Genomic DNA, 25,916 nt, shown 5'->3' on the forward strand with positions numbered 1-25,916 from the left:
CCAGCAAAGGGACAGTGATCTCCCAGCAACAGCCAAAGCAACTGGGTTTAAGTGCTGAAAACTAGTATTAGAGGGGATAACTGAGCAAGGAAATAATGAACTCTTCATCCATTTTCCAACAATTATTTGAGTGCCTACTGGGTGCAATTCTAAATAAGGTGACCAAGGAGGTGAGAGAGTTAACTATTCAGATGTCTGAAGGAACTGCTGTCCCTGCAGAATGAACAGCCAATGCAAAGGCCCATTTGTAGGACCCTGTGGATCTTTGTAAGGACTTTGGCTTTTATTGAGAGCAAAATGGGAAGCTACTGCAAGGCTGTGAGTAGAAGCAGGGAAACTGCTATCCAACCTTCCTTCATTTTAACAGAATCACTCTGGCTGCTACGATAAGAAGAGAACAGTTAGATAAGAGTAGATCAGGGAGCTCTTAGATAGCCTCAACCACCAGAGGGCAGACAGCAGAAGCAAGAAAAACTACAATCCTGCAGCCTGTGGAACAAAAACCATATTCACAGAAAGACAGACAAGATGAAAAGGCAGAGGGTTATATACCAGATGAAGGGACAAGATAAAACCCCAGAAAAACAACTAAATGAAGTGGAGACAGGCAACCTTCCAGAAAAAGAATTCAGAATAATGATAGTGAAGATGATCCAGGACCTCGGAATAAGAATGGAGGCAAAGATCGAGAAGATGCAAGAAATGTTTAACAAAGACCTAGAAGAATTAAAGAACAAACAAACAGAGATGAACAATACAATAACTGAAATGAAAACTACACTAGAAGGAATCAATAGCAGAATAACTGAGGCAGAAGAACGGATAAGTGACCTGGAAGACAGAATGGTGGAATTCACTGCTGCGGAACACACTAAATAAAAAAGAATGAAAAGAAATGAAGACAGCCTAAGAGACCTCTGGGACAACATTAAACACAACAACATTCACACTATAGGGGTCCCAGAAGGAGAAGAGAGAAAGGACCAGAGAAAATATTTGAAGAGATTATAGTCGAAAACTTCCCTAACATGGGAAAGGAAATAGCCACCCAAGTCCAGGAAGCGCAGAGAGTCCCATACAGGATAAACCCAAGGAGAAACACGCCGAGACACATAGTAATCAAAGTGGCAGAAATTAAAGACAAAGAAAAATTATTGAAAGCAGCAAGGGAAAAATGACAAATAACATACAAAGGAGCTCCCATAAGGTTAACAGCTGATTTCTCAGCAGAAACTCTTCAAGCCAGAAGGGAGTGGCATGATATACTTAAAGTGATGAAAGGGAAGAACCTACAACCAAGACTACTCTACCCAGCAAGGATCTCATTTAGATTTGATGGAGAAATCAAAAGCTTTACAGACAAGCAAAAGCTAAGAGAATTCAGCACCACCAAACTAGCTCTACAACAAATGCTAAAGGAACTTCTCTAAGTGGGAAACACAAGAGAAGAAAAGGACCTACAAAAACAGACCCAAAACAATTAAGAAAATGGTCATAGGAACATACATATCGATAACTACCTTAAACGTGAATGGATTAAATGCTCCAACCAAAAGACACAGGCTTGCTGAATGTATACAAAAACAAGACTCATATATATGCTGTCTACAAGAGACCCACTTCAGACCTAGGGACACATACAGACTGAAAGTGAGGGGATGGAAAAAGATATTCCATGCAAATGGAAATCAAAAGAAAGCTGGAGTAGCTATACTCATATCAGATAAAATAGACTTTAAAATAAAGAATGTTACAAGAGACAAGGAAGGACACTACATAATGATCAAGGGATCAGTCCAAGAAGAAGATATAACAATCATAAATATATATGCACCCAACATAGGAGCACCTCAATACATAAGGCAACTGCTAACAGCTATAAAAGAGGAAATTGACAGTAACACAATAATAGTGGGGGACTTTTAACACCTCACTTACACCAATGGACAGATCATCCAAAATGAAAATAAATAAGGAAACAGACGCTTTAAATGACACAATAGACCAGATAGATTTAATTGATATTTATAGGACATTCCATCCAAAAACAGCAGATTACATGTTCTTCTCAAGTGCGCACGGAACATTCTCCAGGATAGATCACATCTTGGGTCACAAATCAAGCCTCAGTAAATTTAAGAAGATTGAAATCATATCAAGCATCTTTTCTGACCACACCGCTATGAGATTAGAAATGAATTACAGGGAAAAAAGCGTAAAAAACACAAACACATGGAGTCTAACCAATACGTTACTAAATAACCAAGAGATCACTGAAGAAATCAAAGAGGAAATCAAAAAATACCTAGAGACAAATGACAATGAAAACACGACTATCCAAAACCTATGGGATGCAGCAAAAGCAGTTCTAAGAGGGAAGTTTATAGCTATACAAGCCTACCTAAAGAAACAAGAAAAATCTCAAGTAAACAATCTAACTTTACATCTAAAGGAACTAGAGAAAGAAGAACAAACAAAACCCAAAGTTAGCAGAAGGAAAGAAATCATAAAGATCAGAGCAGAAATAAATGAAATAGAAACAAAGAAAACAATAGCAAAGATCAATAAAACTAAAAGTTGGTTCTTTGAGAAGATAAACAAAATTGATAAGCCATTAGCCAGACTCAACAAGAAAAAGAGGGAGAGGACTCAAATCAATAAAATAAAATAAAATAAAAATAAATTTTAAAAAAAAGAGTAGATCAGGGAGATGAGTCAGGATTCTACTGCAATGACCCAGCTGTGAGATGCTGGTGGCTTGGACAAGAGTGGAAGCAGTGGAGATGAAAAGTGGTCAGATTGTGGACATGTAGGTAAGGAGGTAAGGTCAACAAGATTCCTTAATGGATTGGATACAAGTGAATACAAGAGGAGTCAAGAATGGCTCCAAAGTCTTAGGCCTGAGCAACTAGAAGGCTGAAAATGTCATCAACTGAGATGGGGAAGGCTGCAGGTTGAGCACATTTGAGGGAAGAGCAGGAGTTAAATATTGGACGTATTGAGACTCCTGTTATACATCTAAGTGAAGATGTCAGGGAGTTGAGAAGAGTCCTTAATGTTTGGTTATTTAACAAACACTTATTGAGAACTCACATAGACTGTTTTTAGCCCATTTGTGAGCCTCGCTCAGGCAACAGTGAGGTAAACATAGTCTCTGATGCTGAGAGCTCCGTCTAGAGAGGAAGACAGACTAAAGAAGCAAGGACTGCCCTGGATGGGGGAGAATTTTACAATGGAGGTCTGGTAGGACGCTTTAGCAGCACAGCAGAGGGTCACTCCATCATGCCAGCCTAGGAGGACTGCCTAGGAGACAGAGACACCAATGGAAAGATGAGCAGGGGCTATCTGGGTAAGGAAAAGGAAGGAGGATGGAGGGAGGAAGGGACTCTAGGGAAAAGGAGCAACATCTATCTGTGAGAGAAAGCACACAGGGCCCCAGGACCTCCGAGAAATCCAGTTCAGGTGGGTGTTGGCAAGGGCCAAGAGATGACAGTCCTTCAGAACCCCACCAAAAGATTACAAATGCCAACCGCATCATAGAGGTTCGGAGTTGAAGATTTGAAAAGTACTTGATCTGTGTGACCAGTAGTAAGAAAACAATTATAGGATACTCAAGGCAAGCTGTGGAATTGTGAAACGCTAAGAGCTGTAAGGACCCTCTTCTATAGATGAATATACCTAATAAATAACTGGCAAAGTTGGACCAAAACCCAAGTTTCCTAAATCAGTGGCCATAAACTGATTTGAAGTACTAGTGCCGATACTAAAAAGTGAATGACCTAATGAGTGGGTAACAAATGCTTTTACAATTCTGGAGGCTTCCAGTTTTCTGCTTTCAACAAAATTAAAGGGAGGTGAGTGGCAAGCTGGCTGATTCATAAACACACATCAGGTTCTGACATATAAATAGAAAGATGAAAACTGGGTGACCTTGATATAACAAAAGTTCTTCCATTCCCATCTACTTACGTCAACAAGGTTTCTCAAAGTTTACATCTAAACAAGCAAAAAATCTTATTCTAGCATTAAGTAGGAATCATTCCCCAATACATGAAATAATTGGGTGGGGGAGCTCCACCTGTCTCATCAAGTTACTTTCCGACATAATTCTACCTTTTGTGTCTAATTACTTATCAAAATGTATATCTACTTGATCTGATTAATTTATGCTAATAACTGTACTGATGCAATCCAAAGGAAATTAACACTGAAGACTTATGAGAACAGGAAATAAAGATCATTCCAATGTACATACATATTTTTGTTGCAGAAGGATGACAGAGTGATCGATAAAAAATTTTCAAGCATAAAAATAAATTAACATTTTGCGGAGGAAGTGGAATTGAAATAAGATTTCAAGGAGAAAAAAATGAAAAATTAACATTTCTGATTCAATGAAGAGCTTATTCATGTATTTCTTAAATGGATGGTAATAGGTCAAATTATTACAGTATTTAGAGCACATTTAAGAGAATGAAACAATTATTATTTTAAAACGTCAACATTTACAATATATCAGAAATTACATACTTTGCTACTCTTTACTCATGTGATGAAAAAAACTGATGTCAAAACCATGTGACAGGGATAAAGAATTCTCCAAAATTCTCTTAGCAGAAATGGATGCAAACATGTTTAAAGACCACAGTTCAAAATCACAGGTCAGCACCCTTAGCATCCCATTCTACTACAAGCTCTGTGTAGAGCCTGAGAGAGACTACCAACCTGCACAGACAGAGCTCACCCTCCACCATGCGGGAGGAGGCAACCCTACAGACAACTGCAGAACTCTGGACTTCCTACAGGACAGGAAAACAAACAGAGGATGTTTGCTGAGATATGACAAAACAGCTCTCCAGCTGAGGGGAAGGGAGGTATGGATATCAGACCAGACAGCATACTTACAGAATGATTAAAGCAATAAAGAAGCACAACTCAACTTCAACAACACACACACAAAATTCTTATGCTTCTACCATGTATGTACCAGGCAAAATTCTTACCTTACCAAAGCTCTACAATAATATGCCACAAGTCATACAAAAAGCAAGTGGTAGAATCTTCTGTCACTATTATTGCAAAAGTGAATGCTCCACCAAAATGAAATGTGGGATCACACGGGATGGTGGTGGTGTGATGAACTGGGAGACTGGGATTGACATATATACACTAATATGTATAAAATGGATAACTACTAAGAACCTGCTGTATAAAAAAAAAAAAACGAAAAAGAAAACATTAAATGGAGCATCTTGGTTTGCAAAAATAGCTGATGGACAACAACGAAGATGAAAATTTTCTAGCTGCATAATTGGGGGATGGGACTCTCATGATTTTATAAATACTGCAAATGATGAGTCTTGTACTTGGATCATTTTGGGGAATAACTTTTTTAAATACAGTCATGAAATCAAGATTCATGATACTTAACTTAGAACCAAACTTTCAGCCTTATATTATCACTAAGAGTAATATCACCAAGATCATCCAAGATTCATGAATCACCACATTTGAAATAAGATTTTTAAAAATAAAACATTCAGTAAGAACCAAAAGTCTTTATACTGCTAAAGAAACCACAATTTTTAAGTGTTTATCTCATTTTTCTTATCCTTTCATAATCCCTATTTTTGTTTTTAATTATATTGATTATACTTACATAATTTGCATATTCAGATACATGATACATTACAATAACAAGATGATCAAATGCTTTAATGATAAATTGGTTTAATGATAAAAAGTTTAATGGACAAGAAAGCACATAAACACACACACACACACACAGAATATACTCTCAAGTGTTTTTATTGATTTAAAAAATTGAGACACATGTCTAAAAGACCTTAGAGATCTTAAGCAATTCCAACAGCACCATCTCAGATCCCACTAGCAAAAAAGGTCAGGTCTTCAGCCATGAAATTCCCAAACACAACCTGTCTCCATCACAGGACCTCATGAGAGCAAGACTCAACAAAGAAATAATATCAACGAAAAGACAACCTACAGTACTTCCCTGGTGGTGCAGTGGATAAGAATCCCCCTGCCAATGCAGGGGACAGGGGTTCGAGCCCTGGTCCAGGAAGATCCCACATGCCGCGGAGCAACTAAGCCCGTGCGCCACAACTGCTGAGCCTGCACCCTAAAGCCCGTGCACCACAACTGCTGAGCCTGCACCCTAAAGCCCGCGAGCCACAACTACTGAAGCCCGCATGCTGCAACTACTGAAGCCTGCGTGCCTAGAGCCTGTGCTCCGCAACAAGAGAAGCCACCGCAATAAGAAGCCTGCGCACCGCAACCAAGAGTAGCCCCCGCTCACCACACCTAGAGAAAGCCCGCGCACAGAAATGAAGACCCAACGCAGCCAAAAATAAATAAAATTAAATCTTAAAATAAATAAATAAATATATATATAAAGCAACATAACTCAAAAGATAATTTAAAAAAAAGAAAGAAAAGACAACCTACAGAATGGGAGAAAATATTTGCAAATGATGCAACTGACAAGGGATTAATTTCTAAAATTATATAAACAGCTCATATAGCTCAATATAAAAAAAAAAAAATCAAAAAATGGGCAGAAAACCTAAATAGACATTTCTCCAAAGAAGACATACAGATAGCCAACAGGCACATGAAAAGATGCTCAACATCACTAATTATTAGAGAAATGTACATCAAAACTACAATGAGGTATCACACCTCACATTGGTCAGAATGGCCATCATCAAAAAGTCTACAAACAACAAATGCTGGAGAAAAGGGAACCCTCCTACACTGTTGGTGGGAATGTTTAAAAAAAATAAAAAATAAATAATATCAGGCAGAAGACCTAAGCAAATGTTATAGTTACAGTGAGCTGGAGTTAGGTGAGCACAGAGAGTGTGCATCAGAAACACACTTCAAAGACTTTCCAACAAGAAATGAGGCAGCAGCTGAGGAAAGGCAGCAGCAGCAAGACCTGCTGCTTGGGCTTCATTCTAGCAGGCATGTGCTAGGCACTGGCACAATGAACAAGAGGGAATTTCAGGCAGAGCAAACAGCAAGTGTGAAGAGCCCTGGGCAGGGGGGAAGCATGATGGGCCAAGCTGGGGATGTGGTTGGAATCGAGAGCAAAGGGGAGAGTGGCAGGAGGTCAGCAGGGCCAGATCACGTCAGACCTCCCAGGCAGCAGCTTGAGGCGGTACAAAGCAGACAATGCCAGCTCTGAGAAAACAGCAAAAGAACCAAAGCAGTCCCATGGTTCTGGGAGCACCTGATGGAGGGAGGGTGCGGAATGAGTGATCTGGCTGGATGGGGATGGCTGCCGAGGTTCCAGGAACCCGGCAATGGGAGCCGAGGAGCCGGAGGTCCAGGGAGCATTCCAGAGCGCTCCAAAAGCAGATGCTGACTCACGGCCGGGCCGAGCTGAGGTGACAGCCCCCACCTCTGAGGGGACTGCAATGTCCTCTCTTGGTCTGTATTATTCATACACTGTCAGACTGACCTCCCTCAAAATACGTCTGAAGGCTGGTCCCTGCTTGTGGAGAAAGTTCAAAACAGGCATAGATTTAGTAAAGGAAAAACCTGGATTCCAATCCAAGTTCTATCACTTACTAGCTACACATGACCTCAGGCAAGTCAAAAATTCTCCTAACACCTTCCAGTGTTATCCATCAATGTGGAAGACACCTGCCTCACTTCAAAAGGAAGAGATAAGGAAATGCTTTAATGATAAATTGGCTTAATTGAGCTGTTTAAGCAGCTTGTAACTATAAAATACTGACAAAGACTTTCTCTCATATTTCCTTATAACCTGACTTCCTCTTACTACAGTAATCTGCACAATGACATTCAACAAATATTCATTTAGTACATACTAATTAAATGCTAGGCTCTGAATAAGCAATACCAATGCACAGTACTAGGGTTCAGGGGTTTTTTTTTACTGCCTAGTCACTGCAACACGAATAGCACAGTTAAATATGGTTTCAACTGTGGCTTCAAAGCCTAATTCAAATAGTCTTATGAATTAAAAGAATAAAAGGATAATTACAAATGATGGTCTACCTAACTCAGTTCAACAAATGCTGTATCAAACACTGTAATGGGCATTAAGGCAGAAATAAATGAGATGCTCTTATAGAACTTTTACTATAGTGGGGGAAGCAGTCAACAAATAACCCCAGCACTAGGCAAAATGTGGTGAAACTATGGAAGCATTAGAGACAAAAAATAATTCTGATTAAGAAAATGGATAACAAAGTTCCCTATGGGAAGTATTAACAGAACTGAAACCTTGAAAGGATTAGAGGCCATTCCAGAGAGAAGACCAGGAGCAAAAGTATAAATGAAAGCAGTTCCACAGATGTATGTGTGTGCATTTGGGTGTGGGGAAGGGGGACAAGAGTGGACAAATAAATAGTCTGGTGGGACTTCCCTGGTGGCGCAGTGGTTAGAAATCTGCCTGCCAATGCAGGGGACACGGGATTTGAGCCCTGGTCCGGGAAGATCCCATATGCTGCAGAGCAACTAAACCCATGCGCCACAACTACTGAGCCTGTGCTCTATCAGCCCGCGAGCCACAACTACTGAAGCCTGCGCGCCTATAGCCTGTGCTCTGCAACAAGAGAAGCCACCCCAATGAGAAGCCCATACACTGCAACGAAGAGTAGCCTCCGCTTGCCGCAACTAGAGAAAGCCCGCACGCACAGCAAGGAAGACCCAACACAGCCATAGGTAAATAAATAAATATATTTTAAAAAATGTTTTAAATAAATAAATAAATAGTCTGGGACCACATTTGGGTGCCAGGGGGATGTGCACTGTGCTGAAATAGCTGACCTATAGCCTGGGCAATGGAGAAGCATCCAAGGTTTCCAAAAAGGAGAGTGACACAGTCAGAGCTACACTAAGGAAGACCACTCTGACAGCAGTGCAGACCGAGAAGCTATTTCAATTGGCCAAGAAGTCACAGGGCAGTAAACAGCAAAAATAAAGAGGAGAGGGAATGGCACCTAAAGTCATGGATATATATATATATTCAGGTAAAGAAGTTTAAACTGTTTTTCTTCCCCATCCAGTGTTACTTCTTGCTCTCTCTAGACCTGTCCTTTAGGAGGAAATATGAGAATGTGATTTTTAACATAGATCAGAATTACTTTCTCAACCCACCACAATTTCAAGATGAGTTTTTAACAATGATTTGCCATGTCAGCCTAGCAAAGCTTACTCTAGAGCTCTAATTAATCTTCATGTATAAAACAAACTTTAAAAATGTGATGTATGGGACTTCCCTGGCGGTCCAGTGGTTAAGATTCTACGCTTCCAATGCAGGGGGTGCGCGTTCGATCCCTGGTGGGGGAACTAAGATCCCACATGCTGCGTGGCATGGCCAAAACAAACAAAAAAATGTAATATATGGACCACAATCGCTATTTTTGCCTTCTACAACCAAAATAACTTAGGCTAAGATAAAATACTTGTTAACTCAGGGCAGCAACAACATTGAGACAAATTAGAGCTCTCAAGAAAAGCTGAACAGGGAGTTGTTTTCTCTTATAAAGGAGGGGGAAAAGCAATCAAGATCTATATTGCCGGGCCACTGAGTACAAAGCAATCTGCATTTCCATTTCCTTTTGGGTCAAGTACCTCTGAAACCATTCTGTAGCCATTTCCAAGTAGCCCCTTTCCAGGTTGAAGGTGTAAACTTGTGTTCTCCGGGCATGCCTTAGTCAATTCTTCTTAAACAAGGCCAATAGCTGGGACGAATATATGATCTGAATTCATTATTTTTCTCATCCGTAAGTGATGAGATGAAGTGTTGGACTCCAGGGCCTCTGAGGTTCCTTCTAGCTCTAAAACTGTCCTTTTTTGTTGATGTCCTTGGGCCCTTTCCCTTCTCCCAAATTCCTTTAACAGGCACAGAGCAAATATGCAGGGGGTAGAGTATCGACTTTGCTTCCAGGCCCTCCTGTACCACAATGTTCAGACTTGAGGCTTCCAAAGGAGGTCCAGTTTGTTAATGCTGACCATCCTTTAAAACAAAAACAAAAACAAAAACTTCAAATTCCTTGGAGAAAAGGCACTAAGGCCTGGACTAAAGAATCAAGACATAATTGCAGCAAACTGACTGCAGTAAAGAATTTTTGAAGTCCAATGCTCCTTTGGGCTTTTTTTAGTAACAAAAAAATTATAAAATCTTACAATGACAAAGTATTTGTTAATGCCCAAAAGATACAACATGCTTTAAAAACTGCATGAAAATAGACCCTTTCTTGGGAGTATCTTCCTCCTTGATGAGAAATAGGGACAGCAGAGTTAAGAGATCCCTTAATGGCTCATTCCTAGCTCCTACTTGACACGTTACCAAATAACACATTTATACTGATTATCCACTGAGAAAAGGTGATGATTGAGGAACACACAAGAATAAGAAGCGAGTTAGTTCACCTTTTAGGATCTTAGTTTCCACCTCTGTAGTGACTAAATTATTTAGATGATTACCAAGGTCATTTTGTTCCTAAATGCTACACTCATCTGCCAGTTTCGTTCTCCTTCCCCCTAGGAGGGCTGGATCTCAGGTTAATATTTGGGTCCAACTATGTGCCAGGCATCATTCTAGGAGCGCTGGGAATACGGCCATCAACAACAAAAGAGGCCCCACGTAACACGAATATACTATGGAAAGGGCGGGGGGTGGGGTGCGCAGGGGGACTGAGAAAATTCTAATATAACAGGTACATTTCCTAAAAGAGCTGGCATCCTGGTTTGGCTTTGACTTCCTAGTAATAGTACCAATAAAAAACATGTAAAAATTTAAAAAGGCATTCAACCAGGGGCAGATTCAACATAAACTTCTGGGACACAAAGCAGGCATATCCCAAGCCCTGGGAGCTACAGCCGAGATTAACTAATCAATAAAGGAGTTCCATAGCGCCAGCTGCCGTGCCTGGGCCCCCTGCGCCAAAGTAGTCCAGACCTGGAGGGAAAAATGTAAAACCAAAATGGAGGAGGGGCTACGGCAGAGTCTGCTCCGGAGCAAAAACCTCGTGGCTCACTTCTCATGGCGCCAACCAGCCTTCCTGCTCCGCTCTCCCTGACCCTAGGAGGCATCATCCCACCTCGCCAAACCCAGCGCGCAGCACCTATCTCTCGCAGGCTCCCCTTGAGGAGCCCGGGCACCAAATGAACTTGTTAAACAGTAGGGAAAACAAGTAGCCACATCTTAAAGGCAGGGGAGCAAAGAAAAACATCTGAGAGGACTCCACCCTTCTCCACCTGCACAAAAAGCCGCGGGCAAAGCTAAGAAAGTATATCCCTAGTCTCTCCTTGCCTTGCTGAAAAAACAAAGAAAGCAGGCTCCTAGAGGATTCAGACAGCCAGAGGACGACCCCGTTCCGCGGATGCAAGACGCTTACGGCCCCAGACATCTAAGAGCATAGGGCCAGCACAACTTTCTCATTGAAGCCGACCGCGTTTCCTCTTAAAACCCCCCAAAAAGAGAAGCCCCGACTATGATCATTTCATTGATGTCACCTCGCCTATTAGGCTCTCAGGATTTTACCCGGAAACCCCTGCAATCCCCGGCCCCGGCGTCCAGCCCAAGTGGGGCTCCCCTTCCCCGGGACGCCGCCTCGCACGCTCTCGCAGCCCTCCCGGTCGGGCTACCCGGCTCGCTCCGCCCCTGGCACCGGGGTTGCGTCGCCGGGCGAGCACATCAACGCCAGGCCGAGGGAAGACGGGTGTACCGGGGGTTCGTAGAGGACCCCGCTTAAAGCCCTCTCCCCCACGACGGACTTGCAAAACAATAAGCATCCGTTTTCCCTGCCCCTCCCCCATAGGACCCCGGCCACGAATTACCGCCGCCGGGGAGCGTGCCAGCCCTGTGATCGGTGGCCGGAGTACCCCTGGAACCTCAGATGGCCCGAGTCCCCGGCCGCCCGTCCCCTGCCGCGGCGCCCGGAGTCTGCGCGGGGAAGACTCTGCACTGGAGCGCGGCCAGTAGCGGAGGCGCGCGGGCCACGCGGTGGCTGCAGGAACTGACATGGCCCGCGGCCGCCGGCCACATGCGGCGCCGCCGGGCCGGGGCCGGGGTGGGGAGAGGTGAGGAGGAGAAGAGAGAGCGGCCCCGGGGCCCCGCCGTACCTTGCCGCTGGCCGTGCCCCCGCTAACGCCGATCAGGAAGGGCTCGCCGCCGTTGGGCTGCTGGTGGTTCTGTAGGGTCTGCTCGCTGTCCCCGGCCATGGCTCGCGCCGCCCCTCCTCCCGCTGCCTGTGCGAACGGACGCACGGTCCCCGCCCGCGCCGGGCTCCCTCCGCTTCCTGCAGCCTCCGCTGGGCGCTGCCCAGGTCGAGGCTGACGCGGCTCCCTGCGCACCGCTTGGATCCCGGTGCTGGAGCTGGCTTTCCCGGAGGAGCCGAGAGCCTTCCTCTGCCGGCTGCGGCCGCCTCGGTTTACATCCCAGGCAGAGGTCAGCGTGATGCTGCTGCTCCAATCCGGGCGGACAGCGCACTGCTATTCGCCGAGGCAGCGGCGGCGAGGCGTCTGCCCCAGCCTCCGCCCCTCCCGGGCCCCGCCGCCGCCGCCGCCTGGGGTCTCTGGGAAAGGTGTGAGCCCGACCCTTCTCCCAACCCGCCTGCTTAACCCTTTCCGCGACGACGACCTGCGGCGGGCCCAAGGGAAAAGAAAGGAGCCTTCTGCGTTTTAATTGGGTATGCTCCCACCTATTTCAAAAGGGATAAAAAGCTAAAAGGACAGATCAAATAATGGAGGAGATGCCTCAGGTTTGAGAAGCAAAATTAAAACAAGCTTGGAAGGTTAAGATGAAACAAAGAGTTAATGTCATTTACCCATTATCCAGACTAAAAACTTGTGTTCCGAAAATAAGATTTTTTTTTTCCCCTCCCGTTTGCCAGAATAATATGTCAGCCGCTGGCTTTAAATATTTCCTCTCTTGGAAACCCCCAAACACCATCCTCCTTAAACGGCGACTCTCCGGAGTCCTTCCTAGAGAAAGGTAATTTGAGGAGCTCATCTGAGGGAAGCCCTCCCTCCTAACATCAACGCCCTTTCTAACCATAGTTCGAAATCCCAAACACTGAGGTTCCTGTGGAGTTAGGGCTGTGGAAACGTTAAAATAATACTTAATGTCACGTTGACTTATTAATACCTTTAAGTGAACTGGTTTTTCAGAGATGGGGAATTAGGCACTTGGTTACAAAGGCAGTAGCTGCTGATGACTCAGAGCAGCGCCACCTCTGGAGCCAGATTTCTGCATTGACGTGCAGTTCCCTGAGCAAGTTACTTAATCTCCCTTGCTCAATGTTCTCATCTGTTAAGTGGGAATAATAATGGCAGTTACATGCTAGGATTATTATATTAAATGAACTATTATATTTAAAGTACTTAACGTAGTACCCTGCATAGGTACAAGACCCTATATAAATGATCTATGAGGAGAAGCCCCTAAAGGGCTGAAACTGGAAAGGGAACCTTCTTTGGGGCACAGGGGAGAAAGGGAGGACTAGACTAGTCACTTACAGCCGCTGCCCCTGTGAACCTGGGACTGGTATAAATGAGCTGATGGGGGTCCTACAGTCTAAAGGAGAAGTTAAGTCTATAGCATCCTCTTTCAAAACTTAGTAAGTTACCTAAAATTCAGAATTATTTTGAAAAAAAATTACTAAAGAAAATTGAGTATTAGAAAAAACAAATGTTCGTTTCACTTTTTAAATATTTCAGGTAACCATCCAAAACCAAACTCCACAGAAGCTCAGACAGGAAACTAAGCTGGAGAGAGCAGCTACCTGGTACCCAGAGGCAGGCATTTGGGAGAGGTTAGCTAGAAGGATGCCTTATCAAATGCCTGTGGGGTGGGTGAGTTTTAGCTGATTCATGTGTTTGCTTCTCTTCCTCCAAGTTTTTCTCCACTAAAAAGATAAGATCTTCAAGGACTTTTGCAGAGCTCTTCACAGCCCAAGATACGGCCTGTTGGAATTTGGAACTTGATGGACTCATAGCTAAGGGAATATTAGGTAGCTGAAAGGAAGAAGAAGAGGATAAAACAATGCCATGTCCTCCATGAACTTTCCCCAACTCTCTGCCTTTTTTATCATTCCTATAACTTTTTTCTACAATATTTTATCATAAAAATTTTCAGACATACAGTTGAAAAATTTTACAGTAAACACTGATATAGCCACTACCTAGATTCTGCTGTTAACATTGTACTATAATTGTTTTATCACACTAGTTGTCTACCCATCCTTTATCACATTTTTATTATTTTTATTATAGTTTGTTTCCCTTTGTTACTCCAAACTGCTTTATACATTTCTTGCTTTGTCTGTCTATTTTTTTTAATCTTTTTTTTAAAATTTATTTATTTTATTTATTTATTTTTGGCTGTGTTGGGTCTTTGTTGCTGCGCGCGGGCTTTCTCTAGTTGCGGCAAGCGGGGGCCACTCTTCGCTTCGGTGTGCGAGCTTCTCATTGTGGTGTCTTCTCTTGTTGCAGAGCACAGGATCTAGGCACGAGGGCTTCAGTAGCTGTGGTTCACGGGCTCTAGAGCACAGGCTCTGTAGTTGTGGTGCACGGGCTTAGTTGCTCCACGGCATGTGAGATCTTCCCCAACCAGGGCTCGAACCCATGTCCCCTTCATTGACAGGCGGATTCTTAACCACTGTGCCACCAGGGAAGCCCCTGTTTGTCTGTTTTTAACTACTATATCCCTAGCACCTAAAACAGTTTCTGAGACATAGTAGGACCTTCATAAATATTTGTTGAATGAATGGACACCATATCTCATTTCTACATTCCCAAGGCCCACAGAGCAGAATAATTGGAAATAGGAAGCACTCAATACATGTTTGTTGAATGAATGGATGAATGAATGAATGAACAAATATGAAAGAGGTAAGAAAATACCAACAAGTAAACTTCACTTCCACCACTTTGGAAGGAAATGTGATTTTCCCCAGATTGCATTTATGTGGTTACTATTATTTCTGAATGTTTTGTTTTCCTGGCATTCCAAGTAACTGTCTACCTCTAATCCTAGTATGTGCATCTATTAACTAGTTAAACTAACTCATTAACTGAGCTAACTCATTACTCTTATCTGCACCCTGTTTAATAATAATAATATTTGACATGAGTTAATATACATAAAAGTGCTCTGGGTACTTCCTTGGTGGCACAGTGGTTAAGAATCTGCCTGCCAATGCAGGGGACACGGGTTCGAACCCTGGTTGGGGAAGATCCCACATGCCGCGGAGCAACTAAGCCCGTGCGCCACAACTACAGAGCCTGCGCTCTAGAGCCCGTGAACCACAGCTACTGAAGCCCTCGTGCCTAGAGCCCGTGCTCTGCAACAAGAGAAGACACCACAATGAGAAGCTCGCACACCGAAGCGAAGGGTGGCCCCCCTTGCCGCAACTAGAGAAAGCCGGAGCGCAGCAACGAAGACCCAACGCAGCCAAAAATAAATAAATAAATAACTTAAAAAAAAAAATAGTGCTCTGAAAAAAACCAAAAGCTATGTATATAAAGGCCTATCCAGCTGCACTCTGCACTCCGTGTTTTCACTTTGCTGTTTTTTCTCTATTCTGTCTCTAGGGCAGGCTCACCTACACATAAGGAAGTTCCCCTCGTCCATTTAAATTATTAAGAATATTCTCAGCACTGGTGACCTGAACAAGGACTTTTGCATCTTTGCTCTCTGAAAAGCAAGGCAGGCTGTCTGTGCTATTCCCTGTGCTGTGTCATCCTCTCTTGGGAGCTTGGTCACAAAATCCCACAGCTAGGGATGTTCAAATCATGTTTGAGCCTTCTCTAGCAATTACACTGCAGATTCTGGATTAAGTGATTTCCAGATGCCCTCCTTCCCCTCCCACTAAGAAAAAAAATCAAACATTTTCAATAAAATCCAGAACTAGAACAGATTCAAGGGAACACATTTTCTCAGTATCTGTGAGAATTTTTTTAATACAAATTCAGATTTCAGTCTGATCAAGCTCTGGCCTAGTTAACATTTGGGAATGAAGTCAGCATGAGTGTGCAACTACAGCTGTAGCCAAAGAAGGAGAAAAGACCTTGCTGTTGACAGTCCTCTGTCTGCCTGCCTTCTCTCCTTAAAGCAGCTATAGTTCTGAACTAAACAAGCAACCTTACATTTTGCCTCCAACTGACAAATGCTACCTCTAGGTGCTTCATACACCATAGCTAACTCTCTAATTGCTTATCAAATTTCCCAACCAGAAAAAAATGTTCTCACACTTCAGTATGTCTTCTGCAGCATGTTAGTTCCCTGTTTTGCCTTTCCAACTACCTCCTGCCTTTTATCAATCAGCAATTGCTTTGACAGGTCATAAGTACTGTTCTGAAAAGATGACCAGATGATATGAAAGCTACTTCAACATCTGGCTCTGTGATCTTAATCAATCCCGTTCTCGGATACTGTTAAGCAGCAGGATATAGCATGGTCTCAGAAAGAGCAGCATCTGCAGCCTCTGAAGGCAAATCCATGGGCCCCACCCCAGAGGTAGTAAACCTGAAACTCTGTGGAAGGAGCCAAGCAATTTGTCTTTCATAAGCCCTCCACTTGACTCTAGTGCCCACCAAAGTTTGAGAACTACTGATTTAGTGGAACAAAGACTGTGAGCTCTAGTCAGAAAAGAAAGTTTTGCATCCTTGCTTTGTTACTAACTTTGTAACCTTTGGCAAGTTACTTACTTTCTATAATCCTGGGTTTCTTCAACTGTTAAATGGTACCTGGCTCATAGGATGGTTGTGAAAATAATGAATCTATATCGGTATACATATAGTGGTTGTTAAATATCATTTCTCTTTCCCTCCTATTTCTGTCACAGGTCCCTGATAATTGCAAGAGTCATACCATTTAGAGATTAGGAATTCCAAAGGTAAGGACTCCTAATCCCCAAGGACACTTTAAACTAAAAATGAAAAGATAATGTCCAGAATAGGTAACTACAAGTAGAGCTTGCCTACAGCTAGAGAAGTTGGGGGATAAATAGGGAGTGGTGACTAATGGGTCCAGGATCTCTTTCTTAGGGTAATGGAAATGTTCTAAAATTAATTGTCATGATGGCTGCACAACTTTTGCCTAAGAACCATTGACTCATTAAGTTGGTGAATTGTATGGTATGTAAATTATATCTCAAAGCAGTTTCAAAAAATAGGTCTCAACCTGCAGTCTAGGAGGGGGAAGAGATTTTTCAGAATTGGGAACAGAAATGGCAAAGACACAGAAAAAAAGACTGAGAACTAAAAAGACAATGGTCAGGGGCTTCCCTGGTGACGCAGTGGTTGAGAATCTGCCTGCCAATGCAGGGGACACGGGTTCGACCCCTGGTCTGGGAGGATCCCACATGCCGTGGAGCAACTGGGCCCGTGAGCCACGATTACTGAGCCTGTGCGTCTGGAGCCTGTGCTCCTCAACAAGAGAGGCCGCGATGGTGAGAGGCCCGCGCACCGCGATGAAGAGTGGCCCCCGCTTGCCACAGCTGGAGAAAGCCCTCGTACAGAAATGAAGACCCAATGCAGCCAAAAAAAAACAAAAGAACAAAACAAAACAAAAAAGACAATGGTCAGAGGACTTTGTAACCTATAAAACAGTACCCAAATGCAAGTCGTTAATTTTGTTAAATTCAATATATTGATTTTTGCACATATGCTCTTCCCCTTCCTCAGAAAGATAATAGTCATACAAGGGCCCTTAAATTTTAGCTGGCCCAACTTCAGAAATCCCACATGCCCGCAGAAGTCTTCCCAGACTTTGAAAACGTTAACATATAGATTTTAGTTCTATAGGGATTTTCTGATTTTCTCTCCCTACCTTATAACAGGATTTTCTAGTGTGATTCTATGAAAATAAGACTTTAAATAAAGTAAGGAGTTCAGTTGTCTTGCCCAGCCAGCTCCCAGCATCACTATTTTGTTCACTCTCCATGTTCTAATCCATTTAACTTCATTTTGTTCCCAGGTCTTATCTCAAACCTGCATCTGACCCTTTGCTTCTTTTCCTATCACCAGATTACCACCCTGCCCATCCCACTTTTCTACAATGACTTCCTTCACCTTCCTCAATTAGCTACAAGGTCACTTTCTCTGTAATTCATCTACTTCTACTTCTACCCCTCCCCCTCCACCCTGGGGCTGATGCTCTGTCCATTACATCATAATGGATGCATTGTGGTTGGTGATGTACAGTGCTGGGGACTAGGGTGACACAAGGGAGACCCCTAGGGTGCAAAATGTAAGGAGGCTCTGACTCTTGGATGGAGGAAGTGCTAGCGTAGGGTGGGCCTTAAAAAGAAGTCTTCTTTATGTGTTTGCTCTAGACGCCTTCCTTGCCTCACCCCAGTCCCAGCCCTGGTAATTGTCAACAGGAGAAGCAGAGGACAGTACAGCTAATGGCATCAACCTCAGAGCAGTAGCTACATTTGGTCTGGTGGCTTGGCTTGTATTTAGACTGGTGGCCAAGGATGGCAGGTTTGACTGTCCTCAGGGTGATGGACTGAGGTGCTAATTGGTGTTGGAAGCTAAATGAGATCGCAGATTTAGCAGATTAGTTTTTGCTCAGGGTTCAAATGGTATGTTGCTGAAAAGTTACTTTGGTATCTCGAAGCAACCTCTCCCCAGATCATTAAGAGAGAAAATTAGTTCAAATCTGCTTCATAATGAAATTACAGCTGTTTCTGGTGGCAAAGAGGCCTAAGGCTTTGAGTGATGGAACCTAGTGTTTCAGAAATATTTTTAGTCAGAGACTGAGAAAACTAAAAAAAGCAACCGATTCCCCAGGAACACACACACATACACACACAAGTAGAATTTTTTTTTTTTTTTTTTAGTGGAGAGAATGCTATTTTTATTTATTTATTTTATTTATTTATTTTTTTGGCTGTGTTGGGTCTTCGTTTCTATGCGAGGGCTTTCTCTAGTTGTGGCAAGCGGGGGCCACTTTTCATCGCGGTGCGTGGGCTCTTCACTGTCGCGGCCTCTCTTGTTGTAGGGCACAGGCTCCAGACGCGCAGGCTCAGTAGTTGTGGCTCACGGGCCTAGTTGCTCCACGGCATGTGGGATCTTCCCAGACCAGGGGTCGAACCCGTGTCCCCTGCATTGGCAGGCAGATTCTCAACCACTGCGCCACCGGGGAAGCCCACAAGTAGAATTTTGAGTATAATTTACTCAGGGCTGACATAGCCCCAGTTTTCATCCTGGTGGCCAGGGGAGGTGGTGGGGGTGAGGACAGCTTCTGAGGAGAGCACCTATTGCCAGCACAATGGAAGTGTTAATCTCTTTTTAAGGAATATGGGCCGCCTCTGCGAGCACAGAGGACCCAGGGGCATGGTGGTTGCCTAGGCAATATCCTCAAAGGCACCCATCCAGATGTCCCCACCCATATTTTAGGATCCTAGGTTTTTATCACCAAGGCCCTGACATTTTCCTACCAGTCCCGCCTTGGCTGACCAGCCTAAACAACTATTGATCTCTGAGCCTCTAACAATTAGGTCTTCAGCCTGCTGTTCAAATGTGCCTGCACTTCCACTGCAAAAGATCAGGGCCTCTTTGTAAGCTACCAGAGGTTCTCTGACTCTCACACTTAACCATTAACTGCTTGCTAACAATAGCATGTCACAACTTAGCAGCAACCAGCCAGCTCTGGTCTTTGTAGGCATTGGTCCCCCATATTTTTTGAGAGGCCTGAAACATTGCTCCTGCCACAGCTTTCTCCGCCACCAGGACATTTTCACAGGCCACCACCAGTGAAACCTTTAGCAACTGAGCCACCATCTTGTGCCACGTCCCACCCCCCAACCAGGACAGCATCTTCTTCCTCTGCTGGGCAGTAAGTGAGCCAGTCCAAATCTCTGTCTGACCACCTATTTTCTTGGACCACTCTTGGTACCAGTGGTGCTAATCTGGGTCCTCTAAAAAGCAGATGCCAAGATGGGATTAAACACATGAAGATTAGGGGAAATGACTGTGAGAGGAAAGAGGGAGCTGGAAAAACGTGGAAGAGACCTCAGACTGCAATACAGACCTGGCCCTGAGTGAAGGAGAGAGGTAAGGAAGATTGGGCAGAAGCATGCTAGACTACTGTGCAGACTAAGAAAGGTTCAGCCAAGCTGTTGGGAGTCCTCAAGTTAAAGTTAACAATCAGAAGAGCCTCATCTCTCCTAGGAATGGACCTGCCTTAGTATTCCAGTGACATGGAGTATTCCAAATGGCTGACAGTAGCCAATGGGAAGCACAGTCAGGGAGCAAATGCAGCACATTAGCTGAGGCTCTTGGTCAGTTCTGTTCCTTGTGCGTGGAGTTCTTTGAGGCATTTCTCCTGGCCACCACATATGGAGAGTGAAGTGTTGAAATCTCTAACTAAAATTGTTGAATTATCTATTTTTCCTTTCAGTTATATCACTTTTTGCTACATGTATGTTGGGGCTCTTCTGTTAAGTACATATAAATTTATGAGTGGTCATATATATATAGATATATATAAAGGATATACATATCCTTTTCCATTACACAATGTCCCTATTTATCTCTAGGAATATTCTATGCCCTAAAGCCTATTTTGTCTGACATTAATAAGCCACTCCAGCTCTCTTATGATTACTATTTGCATGGTATATCATTTTCCATCTTTTAGTTTTAACTTCTTTGTGTCTGTGAATCTAAAGTGTGTGTCTTGTGAACAGTATATAGTTGGATCTTGCTTCTTTATATAGCCTGACAATCTGTAGTAGATCTAACAGTATAATATAATAAGTCTGCTAGTAACATCTTCTCTCAGTTTTTGCTTGTCTGGTAATATCTTTATCTCAATTTCTTTCTCAAAGAATGGTTTTACTGGATATAGAATTCTTGGTTAAGAGGATGGTATTTTTTCCCCAGCCCCCTTTTTTTTAACATCTTTATTGTAGTATAATTGCTTTATAATGGTGTGTTAGTTTCTGCTTTATAACGAAGTGAATCAGCTATACATATGCATATACCCCCATATCTCCTCCCTCTTGCATCTCCCTCCCACCCTCCCTATCCCATCCCTCTAGGTGGTCACAAAGCACCGAGCTGATCTCCCTGTGCTATGTGGCTGCTTCCCACTAGCTATCTATTTTACATTTGGTAGTGTATATATGTCCATGACACTCTCTCACTTCGTCCCAGCTTACCCTTCCCCCTCCCCGTGTCCTCAAGTCCGTTCTCTACGTCTTCCCCAGCCCTTTTAATAAGTCATCCCACTGTCTTTCTGGCCTTCATTATTTCTAGTGAGAAGTTAGAAGTTAGTTAGTTAATTGTTTTCCCCCTATATATGATGAGTCATTTTCTCTTGCTGCTTTCAAGATTTTTCTCTTTGTCCCTGGCTTTCAGAAATTTGCCTCATATGTCTAGGTGTGGTTTTCTTTTAGTTTATCCTATTCAAATTTCATTGAGCTTTTGGATGTGTAAGTTAAAGTTTTTCATTAAATTTGGGAAGTTTTCAGCCATTATTTCTTGGAATATTTTTTCTACTCCTTTCTCTCTCCCCATCTTGGGACTCCCATTACATTTAAGTTGGAATGCTTGACTCCAAGGTTTCTAAGACCCTGTTTATTTTTCTTCAATCCTCTTTTTTCTCTGTTCTTTGGAGTGGATAATTTCTATTAGTCTATCTTCAGATTCACTGATTATTTCTTCTGTCATCTCAAATCTGCTGCTCGGACCATCTAGTGAATTTTTCATTTGAGTTATTATGCTTTTCAAATCTAGAATTTCCATTTGCTTCTTTTTTATACTGTTTCCTTATTGAGATTTGCTTTGTGTTGATTCATTGTTAGCATTTCTAAAATTATTTGAACATATTTATAATAGCTGCTTTGGAGTGTTTCCCTGCTAAAGCTAAAAGCTGGGCCCACTCATAGTTTCTTCTACCTGCTTTTTCCTCTGTATATGGGTAGAACTTTTCTGGGTTTTTTTGCATATCTAGTAGTTTTTGATTTAAAAAAATGGACATTTTAGATAATATATTGTAGGTACTCTGAGTTCCATTTTATATTTTTGAGGGTTGTTGGATTTTTTGATTTTTTGTTTAATAACATGCCTAGATTTAAATTGCAGAATCTATCTCCCTGATGTGCAGCCACTGATGTCTCTGCTGTTTTATTTTTGTTTGTTAGTTTTTTATGTTTGCTTAAACTGGCTCTCTAGTGATTTCCTCTGTGACTGCATAGCTTACTGCTCAGTCAAGGCTTTGGGCAGAGGTTGTACTCAAACATCTTGAGCCAGTTAGGCTCCTACCCTCTGCTGACTCATATGTGTGTGGATTGGGGAATGCATTCAAAGTTTCAGCCTGTGCTCAAGTCTCCCTCATCTTTTACTTTTTGCTGGGCTCTCCGAGGTCTCTTGGATCTTCTCTAACCATGTGTAGTGTCTCAGTCAGCCAAGGATGTATGAGGAGCTTATCTCAGCTATTCTATGCCTGTCTCATTTCCAGAATTACCCTGTTAAAATTCTGGCTGCTTCACCACTTGCTCTGAACCTGAACCTCATCTTGAAGCTGGCAGAGCTGCTTGAAGCATTTTCCTTGTGCTCAACTAAGTCCACTGCTTATTGCTGGCAAGGCTGTGGGACTGTGGCCACTACACTGGATGGGATCTGACTCCTCTTGCAGAAGTGAGATTCTCTTGCAAAACTGAAAACTATCGAGTGAACTAAAACACAGCAAGATAAAATTCCAGGCTCTGATACTTTCATTAGTGAATTATACCAAACATTCAAAGGAGAGTTAATACCAAGATTTCACAAGCTCTACCAGAGAGAAGAAAAAAGATGGAACACTTAGCAACTCATTTTATGAGACCAGCAGAACTTTAACACCAAAACCTGACAACATGTTACAAGAATGGAAAACTAAAGGTTAGTCTCTCTTATAAGCGTAATATATAAAAATCCTGAACATAAACCACAATTTTAAATCCATCAATACATAAAAAGGACAATCCATCACAAACAAGTTTTGTTTATTTAAAAAAAATGTAAGGTTAGTTTAATATTGGAAAAATCTGTACCTTCAATATTCTAGATCTGCCTCAAAAATGACATGCAACAAACAGGGTAACTTTATTTTTTTTAATTAATTTTTATTGGAGTATAGTTAATTTACAACATTGTGTTAGTTTCTGCTGTACAGCCAAGTGAATCAGTTACACATATGCCTATGTCTACTCTTTTTTAGATTCTTTTCCCATATAGGTCATTACAGAGTATTGAGTAGAGTTCCCTGTGCTATACAGTAGGTTCTTATTAGTTGTTTATTTTATATATAGTAGTTTGTATATGTCAGTCCCAATCTCCCAATTTATCCCTTCCACCCCCTTTCTCCCTTGATAACCATAAGTTAGTTTTCTACATCTGTGACTCTATTTCTGTTTTGTAAATAGGTTCACTTGTACCATTTTTTTAGATTCTACATGTAAGCGATATCATATATTTGTCTTTCTCTGTCTGACGTACTTCACTCAGTAAGGGTATCTTTATATATGGATAAATCCTGTGATAAATAAGAAGGGGTAGGGTCCTTCATTACCTATCACTATGAAATGAACTCTTTCTTGAACACCTACAGCAGTGTTTCCCAAAATATGTGCCTTGGAACCGTAGTTCTGGGAGGAACAAAGGTATTGGGAACAAACTACACAAGTTTGGAAAAACCTGTGTAATACCCTCTGTTCCCACTTGTGCATTAGCATATTAAACACCCTGAGAAATACTGCAGTGAAGAAACTTATTTATGTTTGTTTAAACCAGTGTTTTACCAAAGTTACCAAAGCACAGAATCCTTTTTTTTCTGTATGCCTATTACTAAGGGGCAGAGCTAGTATTTTGTGGAGCTCACCCTAAGAAATGCTTGTCTATAGTAACCAAGGGTCCATACAGCAAATTATCTCCTACCAGGAACTAAAGAGTATTTTGCTAGCTTGGAAGTGGTCCTAAGAGACCTATTTACATTGAGAAAGATATTTATTGACTTCAGCTTTCTATTAGCTCAATATCTCATGTTTAATATTCAGTTATTAATAATTTATTATAATTGTGTTCTCACTTAAGTTATAGATGTTTAGTGTATAAAAATCAAGCAATGCAGAAAAGTTTTATATAGAATGCTAAAGTTCTCCTTAATCCCCTCCTTTAGAGATCATCATTATTAGCAGTTTAGTGTTATTATTCAGTTTTTAAAATTCATATTTTTTGCAAAGTTTTTTTACAATAATTGCTCACTAGCAGAGGATTTGGTCAGTTTTTCCTATCTAATGAAAATGCACACATTAATACCATTAAAACCTCTAAGCTTTCAAATAAATATGAAAATATCAGAGTTTAAAAATATATGTACAAAAGATGAACAGGGCTTCCCTGGTGGCGCAGTGGTTGAGAATCTGCCTGCCAATGCAGGGGACACGGGTTCGACCCCTGGTCTGGGAAGATCCCACATGCCACGGAGCAACTGGGCCCGTGAGCCACAATTACTGAGCCTGCGCGTCTGGAGCCTGTGCTCCACAACAAGAGAGGCCGCGATGGTGAGAGGCCCGTGCACTGCGATGAAGAGTGGTCCCCACTTGCCACAATTAGAGGAAGCCCTCACACAGAAACGAAGACCCAACACAGTCATAAAAAAAAAAAAAAAGATGAACATTAAAAGTTAAATACAAAAGGGAAAATAAAAGAAGGAAAAAACCCTAGGAAAAGAAAGCCGATGACTGTGACATCTGATTAACTTGAAGCAAGAAATGGAACACACCAAAGATGGGAAACAAAGGGATAATTTATTTATTTCTGGATACACAAAACACTTATCTTTTGAATGCTCTGACAGTTTCATAAAAAACAGTTTTCACTATGGCTATTACAAATCAAGGCATACTTACACAGGAAAATATTCACAGGCATGAAATTACTGTTTATGCCAACAAGAGAAAATGGATAAAAGACATCAGTAGTTGACAGTTATGATTGATGGGGAGGAGGTGTCTCTCATTCACAATAATCCAGGATTTGGAATGAAATGAAGGTCAACAGAGGAGGGGCTCCAAGTAAGTGTCATCCTGTTGACACCTGAAGCACCACTGTCACCCAGGGAAACAACTAGGCATTCATTGTCCCCTTTCCATTGGTGGCGTTTCTAGGGATCAAGTGGGAATTGAAATGACAAGAAAAAGGGTTTTGTAAATAAGGCCATAGTAATTATCATACTGGATCAGTCTTATGGGTCATTTAATTCATGACAACATCTGACAATGGTGTCCAGGGCTATTTTGTGGAAGGGTCTCATTTTCCTCTATGCTGACAACTTCAAACGTTTCAGGTCCAGTTCCAACAATGATTTTCTTTTAAGGGCTCAGGCTGAAATGTCAGAGTGTTTATATCCTATTTTTCCAACTCTCAGATCAGTTTCATTTCCTCCTGTGGTTCTTTCTCTAGCTTTAATGTATCTTTCCTCTGGTGTGGACACAGAACTACATACTGTATTCTGGATGTGAATTCTTCTGTTTCCTTTACAATGCCATTCCTAATGACCCCACATTTTTGTTGCTCTTTGTGGCTGAAGAACCAGTCTGGACCAGCATGTTCAATAAACAAGATGATTGTCTCTGACCACCCCCCTTTCCCTGGTTTAGATGATAGTCAATCCTTCTTTAGGTTTGGTGGAAACAGCAAGTCAGGAGTCCTTGCCCATGGTCTGGTATTATCAATAATGAGCTATGTGACCTTATAAGTTATTTAATTTATTCATATATTAAATGAAAGGATTGATATTTAGGTGCTTTAAGTTCCCTCCCAGCTCTGAATTTATATAATTATGATATTGTAGCTTATCTACCATTTTTCTCTACATTCTTACACCTCATAGGAACTTTTAGCAGTATATTTCTATC

At 42.2% G+C, this 25,916-nt stretch overlaps 2 protein-coding genes across 5 annotated transcripts in view; both read right to left on the minus strand.

The window, feature by feature from the left end:
* Window positions 1–12,558, minus strand: part of UCK2 (uridine-cytidine kinase 2) — a 79,527-nt gene extending 66,969 nt beyond the window's left edge. The window contains exons 1-2 of one of the 4 annotated variants that reach the window (XM_082361016.1): window positions 12,127–12,558; window positions 9,631–10,015 (exon numbers count right to left, since the gene is read on the minus strand). In XM_082361016.1, the coding sequence (XP_082217142.1) occupies window positions 9,631–9,642 (12 nt within the window). In that variant the 5' untranslated portion in view covers window positions 9,643–10,015; window positions 12,127–12,558. Of the gene's footprint in view, window positions 1–9,630; window positions 10,016–11,841; window positions 12,081–12,126 lie in introns of those variants that run through there. The other 3 variants (XM_082361015.1, XM_082361014.1, XM_082361017.1) reach the window with 3 other exon arrangements.
* A 12,229-nt stretch (window positions 12,559–24,787) lies between these two features.
* The window catches only part of LOC309613783 (uncharacterized protein), a 629,462-nt gene continuing 628,333 nt past the window's right edge, over window positions 24,788–25,916 (minus strand). Inside the window, exon 4 of the mRNA XM_082361123.1 lies at window positions 24,788–25,162. Coding sequence (XP_082217249.1) covers window positions 25,019–25,162 — 144 coding nt within the window. The 3' untranslated portion in view covers window positions 24,788–25,018. The remainder of the gene's footprint in view (window positions 25,163–25,916) is intronic.

This window comes from Balaenoptera borealis (assembly GCF_965194805.1).
Source record: "Balaenoptera borealis genome assembly, chromosome: 1".
NCBI lineage: Eukaryota > Metazoa > Chordata > Mammalia > Artiodactyla > Balaenopteridae > Balaenoptera > Balaenoptera borealis.